At 33.5% G+C, this 13,005-nt stretch overlaps 1 protein-coding gene across 6 annotated transcripts; it reads left to right on the top strand.

Annotated features, from left to right (window-relative positions):
- The first annotated feature begins 1,275 nt into the window (after positions 1 to 1,275).
- RasGAP1 (Ras GTPase activating protein 1) lies at positions 1,276 to 12,911 on the top strand. Of its 6 annotated transcripts, none has more exons than XM_011634574.3 (15): positions 1,276 to 1,434; positions 3,046 to 3,166; positions 3,280 to 3,549; positions 3,661 to 3,817; positions 3,906 to 4,093; positions 4,194 to 4,529; positions 4,631 to 4,832; positions 4,913 to 5,131; positions 5,241 to 5,365; positions 5,493 to 5,627; positions 5,858 to 5,899; positions 6,119 to 6,225; positions 6,318 to 6,561; positions 6,667 to 7,008; positions 7,110 to 12,911. In XM_011634574.3, the coding sequence occupies exons 1-15, from the start codon at positions 1,380 to 1,382 to the stop codon at positions 7,663 to 7,665; spliced, it is 3,099 nt and encodes a 1,032-aa protein (XP_011632876.2). In that variant the 5' UTR covers positions 1,276 to 1,379; the 3' UTR covers positions 7,666 to 12,911. The 6 variants fall into 6 exon arrangements, with proteins under 6 accessions (XP_011632876.2, XP_011632877.2, XP_088934832.1 ...); XM_089078706.1 differs by having other exon boundaries at positions 1,297 to 1,924; XM_089078708.1 differs by lacking the exon at positions 1,276 to 1,434 and adding an exon at positions 2,329 to 2,599.
- Positions 12,912 to 13,005: the final 94 nt, after the last annotated feature.

The raw sequence follows: 13,005 nt of genomic DNA, 5'->3' as shown, positions 1-13,005 counted from the left end.
ATTTCCTTGATCATTTATGATACATTTTAATTTACAAACATATATATATCAATTACATGTATACATTAACGATGTGTATATTTACGAAATGCGATTAAATTATGTGTAATTTGTAAACAATTTATATAGAGAAAAATAATTTTTTCAAAGTAATATAAAATGTTCATATTTGATTTTGATTCCGTGTGGAAAGGTTAATCTTTTTTTTTCACATTCCCTGTCTTAAATTAAGTCAATAAAGATTTAGCGATATTATCAGTTAAAAATTATTAATCGCTTCCTTAATTCGTGTTGTTTACGCTCGCTAATAACAACGATTATGCATCATTTTTCAATAAAATTTTGCGTAAACTATGATACGTCATGAATCATCTGCCGGCGATTCGTACATAAATTCGTTTCGGTCGAAATATCATGGCGAAACATATTATATACACACACACACACACACACACACACACACCACACATACACACGCGCGCGCACGCGCTAGATATATATATATATATATCTAGCTTATTGACAAACCGATTCATTCAACCAACTCAGCTTCGCATTGACGCGAATGAGACTAATCTATCATTACATCAGCATTATCAGTATCGTCTCATGATGATCGAGAAGCGATCCTTTCCTTTAACAAATATCGCGTATATCGCTGCATTCATAGTCGCGAATTATCGATTTTATTCGCGACAGTGAAAAATAAGTATTCGTTGCAAACGAGTGTCAAGTTATCTGGCGCATTAGATATATTTTCGCAATTTATATGAATATTTCTTACAGATGATATACCGTGTGTAGTTATAAGCGACAAGAACTCGATACTCGAACTACGAGTTTATCGCTCGTCCTTATGAAATAGCGTCGCGTAAATGAAGGAAAGAAAATGAGTAACAGTGCGCACGATTCGACCACTTCATGTATTCTCTCGCATTTAGTCTAGCATCTAATCAGTGATCTTCTTATGTATTTGTAAAACGCAACAACGCAGATACACAAATAAACGCAAGCAGACGCAAGTAGACGCGAGTAGATACGAGTAGACGCGAGTAGACGCGAGCAGACGCGAGTAGACGCGAGTAAAACGCAAGCTTGGCAAGAGACAGACGTAAGAAGGAAGTAATGGCCATAATGGCATCGCGTGATAACAGGAGGGGATGCGGAGTCGCGGACGATCACAGATGAGGCCGCGGCGCGGCGTAGCGAAGAGTAAAAAGCGAGAGACAGGATAGAGCCGGGAGTAGGTTAGGGGAAGGTAGGGGAGGGTGCCAGCACGCAACGTTACGGCCCTGGCTTAGACCCATTCACAGAATGAACGAACCGCTTGCCGCTTGCGTTTCGTTCGTGTAGTCACTCAGTAGTGTCATGGAGGTAACATGGCCGAGGAGACGCGCCTAGTTCGCGTTGAAGAGAGGCTAAGGATCAAAATCGGTAGGAAGTTGCGCGACGGCGGTACCACGCGAGTGATTCGTGAGCGTGATGAGTGGGACTCGCGTTGTCGCCGCGACGATATTCTCCGGGAAGTGATCGAGATCGCGAGCCGTTTATCTCGCGCCGCGCGCGCTCGGGATGTCACCTAATTTGACTCCCACGGCTATATCCACTTTTTGCAATCTTTTGCTGTCTTTCCCTCTCTCTCTCTCTCTCTCTCTCTCTCTCTCTCTCTCTCTCTCTCTCTCTTTCAGCAGCCGCAAAGGAGCCGCGAGCGTCTATCTCGTTTCTTCACTGTGTCGCTCCTTCGCGTTGCTCCGATCCATCGTGTCGCGTTGCGTCGCGATGATGTATAGTGATGCACTCTGTGAATCGATTGCGAGGACGACATTCGATTTTCATACGAAATTTCCTAGTGATCGACGCGTACATTTTCAACTCCCACGCGTCGTTGTCCTCTTACGCGCACCAACACGCGAATGTATGAAACGTATGTGTGTGCTATGGTGTGCTGTGTAGTGAGCGCGCGCGCGCGCGCATGTGTGTGTGTGTGTGTGTGTGTGTGTGTGTGTGTGTGTGTGTGTCAATGCAATATGCAAGTAGGTACATGCGTGCGCGTGTGTGCCACATGATTGTACGTGCGTATACGTATATGCGGCGTGCGCGCGCGTGTGCCACATAATTGTACGCGAGAGAAAAAGATTGTGCGACCGTGTGTATTAAAAGTTTCATTGAGACTGTATCTTTGATCAAGTGTTAAATCTCATCTTGTAAAATGTCGTGTTCTAAACATATACGAAAAAAGCACCATGTGCTTTCTTTAAAAGTAATTCTAATAGTCGCGTCGAGCCTACGGGAGAAGCGTGTGATATCTAATGTATATGTATATCTTTTTCAGGCTCACGTTAATCTCATTTTCTACAGATATCCGAAATTACCAAATAATTCTTCCAATTATATTTGACAAATTTTTTTGTCTTTTTTGTCTTTAAAATATTTGTAAACTTTCCGTTTCATTATACCTTGAAAAAAATGAAATTGATATCGATTTCGACGTGAAAGAACGTGGCACATTCGAAATTTTTAGGATAACAAGAATCTCAAGATTTTAAGCGATAAAATGTTTCGAGATAACTTGAAAAATTATCGATGAATAATTCCAAAAGTATGTGAGTAATGATTAAAAGTGTGTGCGTCGTGTCGCGTAATGATAATTATTAATAATTGCTCAATAATTACATTATTTAAGTTACTTTATGTAAATCTGCACTAGACAAGATAATCATTCTTTTAATTGCATTTACGACAATTACAACATGACAATGTATAAACAAAATATAAACATATTTTATAATTGTCACTTTTCTTTTCTGTGTTTTAAACATTGCGCGAACTGATTTTATCAATTCTTGTATTGATTGCAGAACTATAACAGTATTCTTATTGAGAAAAAATGACAGATTATAGTAAATATTAATGTACAAAATTCTTTTTTCTTTTTATTATTCTAAAATTAAAACAACGGTTAAAACATAATTATAACATAATTGCCTTAGAATTTATCAAGAAAACATGAATGCGTTTACATACTACCAATGTTACTTTTCATAGGAGAAGCAAAAAATCTTCAAAGTCGAGGTCATGGATCTCCAGGTACAAGAGATGTTTATTGTACCTTGTCACTGGATCAAGAAGAAATATTTAGAACGACAACTATGGAGAGAACTCTCAAGTAAGACTGTTGAGATTGCAAAATTTATTTTTTAGCTTCTGATAATTTATAAATTTGAGCTATTTATGATTCAAGCATTCTATTCTATTTCTATTTTTATTTCCCCTGTATAGTCCGTTTTTCGGAGAGGAGTTCCAATTTGAAGTACCCAGAAAATTTCGTTATCTTGGCATTTACGTGTACGATAGAGATAGACACCTGAAGCAGGATAAAATTTTGGGGAAGGTAGCAATAAAGAAAGAAGATTTAGCTACATATCATAACAAAGAGCATTGGTTTCCTCTGAAACCAGTCGACGCTGATTCTGAAGTCCAAGGCAAGGCTCATTTAGAACTTGCTTTGCAGCCTCAAGTCGAACATGCTCAGCCTAAACTTACAGTAAGGTGAGCAATGATAAAATAGTGGTATATTATAGTATGACTTTTGATGACTACCTTGTATGTAATATTGGAATGTAAAATTCCTCCAGTAATATTTGTCTTTATGCATTGCAGAATAATAGAATGTAGTGAATTAACCATTAAAAATGGTAGCTGTGATCCCTTTGCAATTATTACAGTCATTTATAGTAATGGCAAACAGTTATCAAAACGCACAAAAGTTAAAAAGAAAACAGCCTCTCCATATTTCAATGAAACATTTGTATTTGAAGTAAGCAGTATTCTCTCAGCCTATTTATTTGTGTGTGTGTACGCGCGCGCGCGCAAAATATATAAAATTGGTTTCTTTTATATCACAGCCAGAGTTAACAGAGACCAGAGACAAAGATGTCTCCCATTATTCCATTGAAGGAGCTGAAGTTGGAGAAGTAGTGGTTGGTTTGTGGCATGCGTCTCCCGGTATGGGAGAACAATCGGTGTTTCTTGGCGAAGTTCGAGTTACGTTAAAAGGATTACAAAAACAACCGACTAGTACAACAACTGCATGGTATACCGCTTGTATCATTTTGTAAAAGTTATAGATTTGTGCATACCATATGAGTAAAATTACATTATTACATTATTACATAATTATTTATTTTGCGCAGGTATTTTTTACAACCTAGAGCAGCAAAACATCGTCCAAGTAAAATTACAAATAATTCCACACCACCTGGTACATTACCAGGTTTGGGATCGTTACGTTTGAAAATTCATTACATAGCAGATCACGTCTTCCCATCTGAAATGTACGATAGACTTAAAAGTCTATTGTTACAAAGTGTTAACATTCAGCCGATAACATCATCGGCTGTTTACATATTGGGTGAAATTGTAGCTAGTAAGATGGAAGCTGCGCAACCATTAGTTCGAGTATTAGTGCATTATGGACAGTTGGTGTCTGTAATGCGAGCACTTGCTAGTCACGAGATTTCTAAATTGACGTGAGTAATTATGTTTGAATATAAATACTCGTGATGCAAGTACCATCAACTATTAACCATGCGACTATGCATATTATAAAAATTCAATGATTTGATTTAAGTGACCCGACGACGATATTCCGTGGTAATACATTAGTAAGCAAGATGATGGATGAAGGTATGAGATTGGCAGGTCTCCATTATTTGCATAGTACTCTTAGACCTGCGATGGAACAAGTCTTTCTTGAAAAAAAGCCATGCGAAATAGATCCAACTCGGGTGAAGGATGGCAATACAACAGAGACGAATTTGACGAACTTGAAGGTATCGAATCATAAATGCTTGTAACTCGTTTTTTTCAGGGCAAAATGAGAAAATATATTGACAACTATTTTATTTGATAGGAATATGTTGAGAGAGTATTTACGGCTATAACGACATCGGGAGTGAGATGCCCGCCATTAATGTGCGAAATGTTCTGGTGTTTGAGAGAACTCGCTGCGACTCACTTTCCAAAAAACAAGGAAGTGAGATATTCGGTGATAAGTGGATTTATCTTTTTACGATTCTTTGCTCCTGCAATATTGGGTCCAAGATTATTTGATATCACTACTGAACAAATTGTAAATAATTGAGACACAATGTACTATATGGAGAATATATATCTTATATTTCTTCAATATTCTAGCTTTTTCTTTCTGCTAAATTTGCGTATGATGTGTGTTATCACAGGATTCGCAGACCAATAGAACGTTAACATTAATATCCAAGACGATCCAAAGTCTTGGAAATTTAGTGTCTTGCAGAGGAGGTGCAGGCAGTGTATGCAAAGAAGAATATATGGAATGTGTGTATAGGTAAGATTTTTTTTAAATTACTTATCGACGAGAGAAGAATAAATTTTGAGATAGAGTATCAGACATAATGTGTGTGTGCGCACGTGCACGAATAATATATCAATATATATATATTTTGATTTTGTAGAGAATTTTATACAGAAAGACATATACAAGCGGTCAAGCAATTTCTAGAGTTAGTGTCAACGAGCAGTAATAGTAGCGGTATTACGAAGCAACGTCCAACAGTGTCGCAAGAACAACCAGTGGTACTCAAAGAAGGGTACGTTTAACAATATACATGTATACATATATTCGTATATATCTATTTTATACATATGACGTGTTCCTTTTCGAAGAATTTTGACACTCTTCAAAACACATACATACGTTTTGAAGAATATAATCGAATGTAGTGGATACTTTCTAATACTTCTTCCTGTCACTTGGAAAATATATTAAGAGACTAGAGAAGTACATTTTTCTAACGAGTTTTATATATATTTCTAATAGAATATACTTTCTCTTTGTGCACACTACCGATTGCAACAAGAGGTTGGTACTAGGCAACACCACATTTATATTTGTCTACAATCCTCCTACAAAACATAGGATGTTTTCCATTCAATGACACAAGCATCGTTTTGTTTCTCGTTATTCATCGAATGTCAAGAAAGATGGAACGACGTTTATGTCGACTTGTGCCACTAAATAGAAAGCACCCATAGTTATTTTATGAAAATGTAGGAACTAATTCTTTCTCGTTTTTAATAGTGTGATGATTAAACGAGCGCAAGGCAGAAAACGATTTGGTCGCAAGAATTTCAAACAGAGATATTTTCGACTTACCACGCATGATCTGACATATTCTAAAACCAAAGGTAAATAAACTCAGTACGATTTACATCTTTCTCTTCAGACGAGAAGTATATAAGAAAAATACGATATAATTTATGAAATAATTTAATAATAGGTAAAGAACCTTTGTGTAAGATACCATTAGGAGAGATTTTAGCTGTGGAAAGACTTCATGAAGATTCTTTCAAGATGAAAAATATGTTTCAAATTATTCAACCACAAAGAGCATTATATGTTCAAGCTGGCAATTGTGTAGAGGAAAAGGAATGGATTGACATTCTTACAAAAATATGTCAAACGAACAGTAACCGCTTAGAAAAATATCATCCAAGTGCATACATCAATGGTCATTGGCTTTGGTGAGCGATACAATGAATATTACAAATGTATTTTACATCAGTTTGTACGTGTCCAAATATTTCAATTAATTATAATTTTGTATCTATTGCTTCTACGATATTTAGTTGTCGGGCAATTGCTGAAATTGCACCAGGGTGCAGTGAAGTATCGCCAGGTATAGAGGCTGGATTGCGAATGGTCTTGGATCCAGATCGTGATTTGCAAAGAATACATTCGTTAATCTTTACAAATATGCCACGTCTCGAGACATTGATGAATGCCTGTGAATGTCAGGCGGTATATGGCGCTAGTGACATGTGTGTTATTCCGGATGGTGGCTCGCCTATAGAGGATGTACCTTCGTGTTTCAAGACTTTAAACGCACTCAGAGAAGCTGCATACTCATTGGAGCGTGAACATAGAGCCTATTTTAGAAGACTGGCACGCGACACCAAATATGGCAGCAAGTATGTGATACGATTTTTATCATTTTATGGCTTGGATATATTTTTGATTTTTGTAACTTAAAATATTACTCGTATAAATTTGCGTATTTTGATTCCTGTAGGCAGGCTCCCATCGGTGATGACAACTACCTCCATTTAGCTAGTAGAGCGGGATTCGATAATCAATTAACGAAGCGAATGTACGAGTTGGATGGTCTAAATCAACGATCTGTAGAGGCCGAACATTATGACATGGGGTTCTCTAGAAAAATTGTCGAGAGTCAAAGATACGATGATACATTCAGGAAATGTCTTGATTCTAACTCCATTACTCGTAGGTATGAAAACGAAAACAATTTATTGCGCGGATATGAAAATAATAGTGATACTATCAGAAGTATCCAAAATGATCTCAGAAAATTTGATCATAGTTTAAACAATACATTAAGATCTGATAAATTGGAAAGGAATGCTAATGAAAATTTAGAGAATCATAAAAGGCTAGATAATACTAGTTTATTAACGGCAGATAGTATAAACTTGTCGGGAACATTATCTCGGAAATTGGATAATTATGACAACACTAGAGTATTGGGTGAATGTACATTGACGAGACGACTACAGGACGACATCCCTGATATATCTTCTAATTCAATAAGTGAGCGTGGCAATCATTAATTACCAATGATGTACAAATATATAAGTTGCACGTTCCTATCAGAGTTGAAGAAATGATTACGAGGGACGAGAAAATAAACAGAGATTTACATCGGTCGTTTCTTTAAATAGACAGTACAGTCCTTTCAGCTTCTTTCTTGTATGTGTGTGTGTGTGTGCGTGTGTGTGCGTGTGCGTGTGTGCGCGCGCGCGCGCGTGTGTGTGTGTGTGTGTGTGGTATAGAATCCTATCATACGAATATATAATTTGTCATTAATTGTGCATATAAATGATTCTGCTGCTGGAGACAGTCTTTTCCGTTGTACGCCTGTTTTTTACGATGAATGATCGTTATTTATCTAGTTGACGCTGACTAAATATGAGAAAGTTGTAACAAAATGTAATTTAACATATTTTTTTATTTGTTAATGCTGCTGTGTAAAGAATGTAACATCTTATATCATCACAGAAATCTCTACTATTTATTATTTATTTATTTTATCATCTCAATATGTTGGAGATGTATGTGCATGAACATGACACTGACTGTGTTGTGGCACACTTTGTAATCTCATTCATTGAAAAGTTGAATTCTCGCCGATGCAAAAACACCCAACATTAATTATGTAATGTTATGTAATACGATAAAGTATAAAAAAGATATATTTAATTGGATATAATTATCATTAGGTAATTTTAATTTTCTTTAATTCACATATTATAATTCTATTAATTCTGGGCGATTTTTTTGCATTAAATATAAGCACGTGCGCGTGCGCGCGCGCGCGTGCGCGCGCGCACACACACACACACACACACACACACACATGCGCGCGCGCGCGCAAAGTAAGAATATAAAAATGCTTATTATCGTTGCAAATAAAATTAATTATCTTATCTATAATAAAATTAATTATCTTATAATTTTAAAAAGATTTCAAAATTTTTAAACAAATTTTTGCTATAGTATCATTTGTATTATTTTATATGATTTTAATCGAACCGTTTATAAGGTTGTAAGTAATATTTGATCATACAAGTGCTAAATTTATTCGAGAAATTTATTCTTATAGGCTTAAAAACAAGTAAATATTTTTTTTATCTCATTTATCAACATAAATTCTTTTCTTTTATAAAAACAGTCTAAATTTATCTTTGTTCGGAAATACGCATTTTCTGTATATCAATTCTCATATTTTAATATATATTGTCGCATAAAGATGAAAATGTTGAATGTTGAATAAAAAAGAATATTAGACCTCAATCTCACTAAATCTCAAATTCAGAAGAAGAAAAGTGTATAAAGAGATTTTCTAATTCCAAATTGTTGCTGAATTTATTTTAATATTATTTGTTTATTTGTATGATGCTATTATAATTAATTATATGTTAAATGAATATTTGATCTAATATTTCCTGTGATATAATCAGCGCATTCATACTAATTTTTAAACTGTCTAAACTACAAATTTTTTACGAGATATTTTATTCATAGTTAATTTGTAATTTGTTTAGACTTTTTAGGATATATTCTCGGCACTCATTACAAGATCGTATTTATATTTTTAATCGGATAATTGTAATAATAGTAATAGTAATAAATTGTTGTCAGTAACGAATGAATATTTTATTTTAATTTTGCAAAAGAAAAGTATTAATGTCAGATGTAAGCAGAATTAGATTTGTATAAAATTTGTATCATATAAAGTTAACTAATATTTTTATCAATTCTTTGAATTAGATAGTAATTCCTATATGAAGCCATTAATTAATATCAAGGTAATCAAACACATACTTTAATCTGTATGAAAAAAAAAGATTAACTTTTTATAATAATTTTTTAGAACGATTCTAAAAAAAAGTATTAACAACCCAGCAAGCAAAATGCTAGCAATTTGCTGGCAGATTGGCAACAAATTTGATCAGATATTGACTGCAAATTCATAGCCATCTATGTCCGCATTAGGCTCGGGATTTGTCGACCTGCTAAAGCCTACTAATATGCTATGCCAGCAGATTGGCGGTAAAAACCGAGCAGGATCTGCGCGTGGGCAGTTTAATGGCAGATTGGCGGCAAATCCTAGCAGAATTTATTCGGTTTCTGTCTCCAATCTGCTGACACAGCATGTCTCAGGAGGCTTTGATTATAGTTTTGATAACAATTTGCCGATATTATTAGATATTACAAATTCTGCGTACAATTTGTTACCTTTTTGACATCAAACACTGGCAGCAAGCTTTGCTCAAAATTTGTTTCTGCAGGCTTTGCTATCGGGAAATATTTAATTTCTGTTGCAATGAATTGTAATTATTCAAGTAAAATTCGCGAAAAATGATAAGTATATTTGTATGAGAAAAGATAATATGCAATTTCATACGTGTGAACGCGAACCAAAAAGCGTTTTTTTCATTCTGAAAGTATGAAGATAATTATTCATATTAATATAAAAATATGTTTATAGTTGAGGCTATATATAAAGAAGTATTTTTATCACACAATACACACACACACACACACACACACACACACACGCGCGCGCGCGCGCGCGCGCGCGCATAAACTATAGTGATTTACAATATATAAAGTTGCAAGAACAACTGTAACCGTAAATGCGTTTCTAAATGTAAAATCTCATGTGTGTCAAATAACTCTACAAGCCATACTATTATTATGATACTACAATCCCTCCATTCTAGTAAAAACAGTTATGATAAGATACAATAACAAGAGAATTGTTAAGATGAAAAGTATATAGTTATCTCGTTATAGTTCAATAATTATTAGGCAAATATTATTATACAGTTTATAAACATTACATATGTACAGTGTACAGAAATCTCTTTTCCACGTGTAGAAACTAGATCTCCATTTAACATTTTTATCCATTCTAGATATAAGATAACTTTAATGAATCTGTAGATAAATCAAATTGTCTATGAAATAGTTGATTATCTAAATATCAAACGCGATTAGAGTACTGCGTGTGTATTACAATCTAGTTTGGAAACTTAACATATCCATGCAAGGCCTTTGTATATACAAAATTTATCTCACTCATTCAATGCTGAGAGAATATAAGAAATAACGTTTTATATATATATATATATATATATATATATATATATATATATATGTGTATGTATGTATGTATATATGTATATACGTATCTGTATGTGTGCATGCGTGCGTACGTGTGTGTATGTGTGTATATATTAAATAAAAATGTTAGGCACATATATTAATGAACAATTTTACGTGATGTTGCTTTATTATGAAACATTATTTTTTTCTTCTTTTTGTTATTACATAATATAAAGAAATACAAGTATCATCCTCGAAATAAAACGCAATTCAATCAATTTATCTGGAATTAATGTTGAAGTACTTTGATATTATCTGGGAAAAAAGAACAGAAAAATATACTGTCGTTTATAAAATCGGTTATTAAAGTCAGTCATTTGCTTATTTGTTGCAATGACGAGAAATTTTTATTTCAAGGATTTAATCTTGTATTCTCTTCTCTTTTGATAATATTAATTGTGCACTGCATTTTCAGTTTACAAATTTAACATAACTTTCTTACATTAGGTAATAGGCGTATGATCAAGAAATTTTTACAAGAACACTTACGTTATCGTTTGTAATTAGAAAATACTGTTATGGAATTTTTGAAAAACCAAAAGTTGAAAAAAAGAAATTCTATCACAGACCGTTACATACGATTGAAAAGGTCAAGTTATTCAAAGAATCTTATAAAACCTCATCGAATGATTAATTTATATCTTATAGGATATATATACATTTTTGAAGCAGATATATGTGGTAATTCTACTTACGAATGATATTATTTATATTAATTTTATATGAATAATTTAGTAATACTTTTATATACTCTCTTGTTGTGTTCATCAAGTAACTATTGTTATCTTGTAGGAAATCTTAGTATAGACTGTGCCTTACTATATGTCGAGGACCCAAGTATGTTTTTTTTTAATCCACAGAGCATTATCATAAATTATATAGTTAAAATAAACAGAGAAAGATGCGCGCGTGTGCGGGTGTGATACAGAATGTCCTATTTTAACGGACAGTTTTGTGTCTCTTAAACTTGGTTGCATAAAAAAATGTCTGAGATAAAAATTTAAGATTTCAAGAAAAATATACAGTGTTTATTGATTTGATGTTGATTTGACTAGCCATTTGATAATCATATAAGATTATAATCAAAATATTTTTAAAACTTATTTCATATTTTTTACACAATATGATTTCTCTACTTATTCTATCTATAAAAGTATTAAGGTAAAGCCATAAAAAAATCAATTTTTACGAGTTTATCTTTAACGTTTATCTTTAAATGGCTGTATAACGTCAAATCAAGCATTATCATATGTCTCTCTTGAAACTTTAACGCTTTACATATTTTTGTGCAGATCAAATTTTGTATATATATATATGCGCGCACCCACCCCCACGCGCGCGCGCGTATTATGTTTCGTAAATTGAAATCAATCACTCGGGAGATGAACGAGTATGACTTAACAACAAGAAAGAATGTTGATATAAGTCCGAAAATGTGTTATTTTCGAGTTATTGCCATTTTTACGTTGAAATTTGAAATTACTTTGCTCTCAAATTCCTTTGGTAAAATTGACAAAAGAAATAGTCTTTATGAGTTTTATAACATAATTAAAAGTCAAATAAAAGTTACAGATTGCTTTAGCACTACTCAGGATGCATCACTGTAGAGTCTTGAAATTTCCGCCAAAAGATATAAAGTAGGCTGTATCTCCACGCGATGCATCCTGCATAATTCAGCTCGCAACTTGTAATTAAATTTATGTTATAAATTATGTTATAAAACTCGTAAAGACAATTCTTTCTAATTTTCTTTTTTCAATTTTAACAAAAAAGTTCGAAAGCAAAGCAATTTGAAATTTCGACGCTAAAAATGGCAACGATTTGAAGATAACGTATTTTCAGACTATTGATTTCTATTTTTGAATTTTATATATATATATATATATATATATATATATAAAAAACGATAGATTAGGGCTACAGCCATTTAGCGTTACTTTGAAGCATTTGATTGACCAATCGGAAAATAATAAATTTTATCAATTAACCAGTCAAAAAATGCTTCAAAGTACTTATAGCACTAAGTGGACTCTAGATAATGCTCTGTAATATACACTCTTTCTATGTATATGGATATTGTACATAAGTTCTCCTTGCAATAAACAAAATATGTCTTCTGATGGAACTAATGCGTCTTCATATCAATTAAGAACCGTGTTAATAATCTTTTACATGATTAATTACAATGATTTAAATAATTGAGATGATTGAAACTGACA

This window comes from Pogonomyrmex barbatus, unplaced genomic scaffold (assembly GCF_055798465.1).
Source record: "Pogonomyrmex barbatus isolate J1 unplaced genomic scaffold, ASM5579846v1 scaffold29, whole genome shotgun sequence".
Lineage (NCBI taxonomy): Eukaryota > Metazoa > Arthropoda > Insecta > Hymenoptera > Formicidae > Pogonomyrmex > Pogonomyrmex barbatus.
The sequence above is the reverse complement of the archived record's forward strand: the minus strand, read 5'-3'. Positions and strand labels throughout refer to the sequence as shown.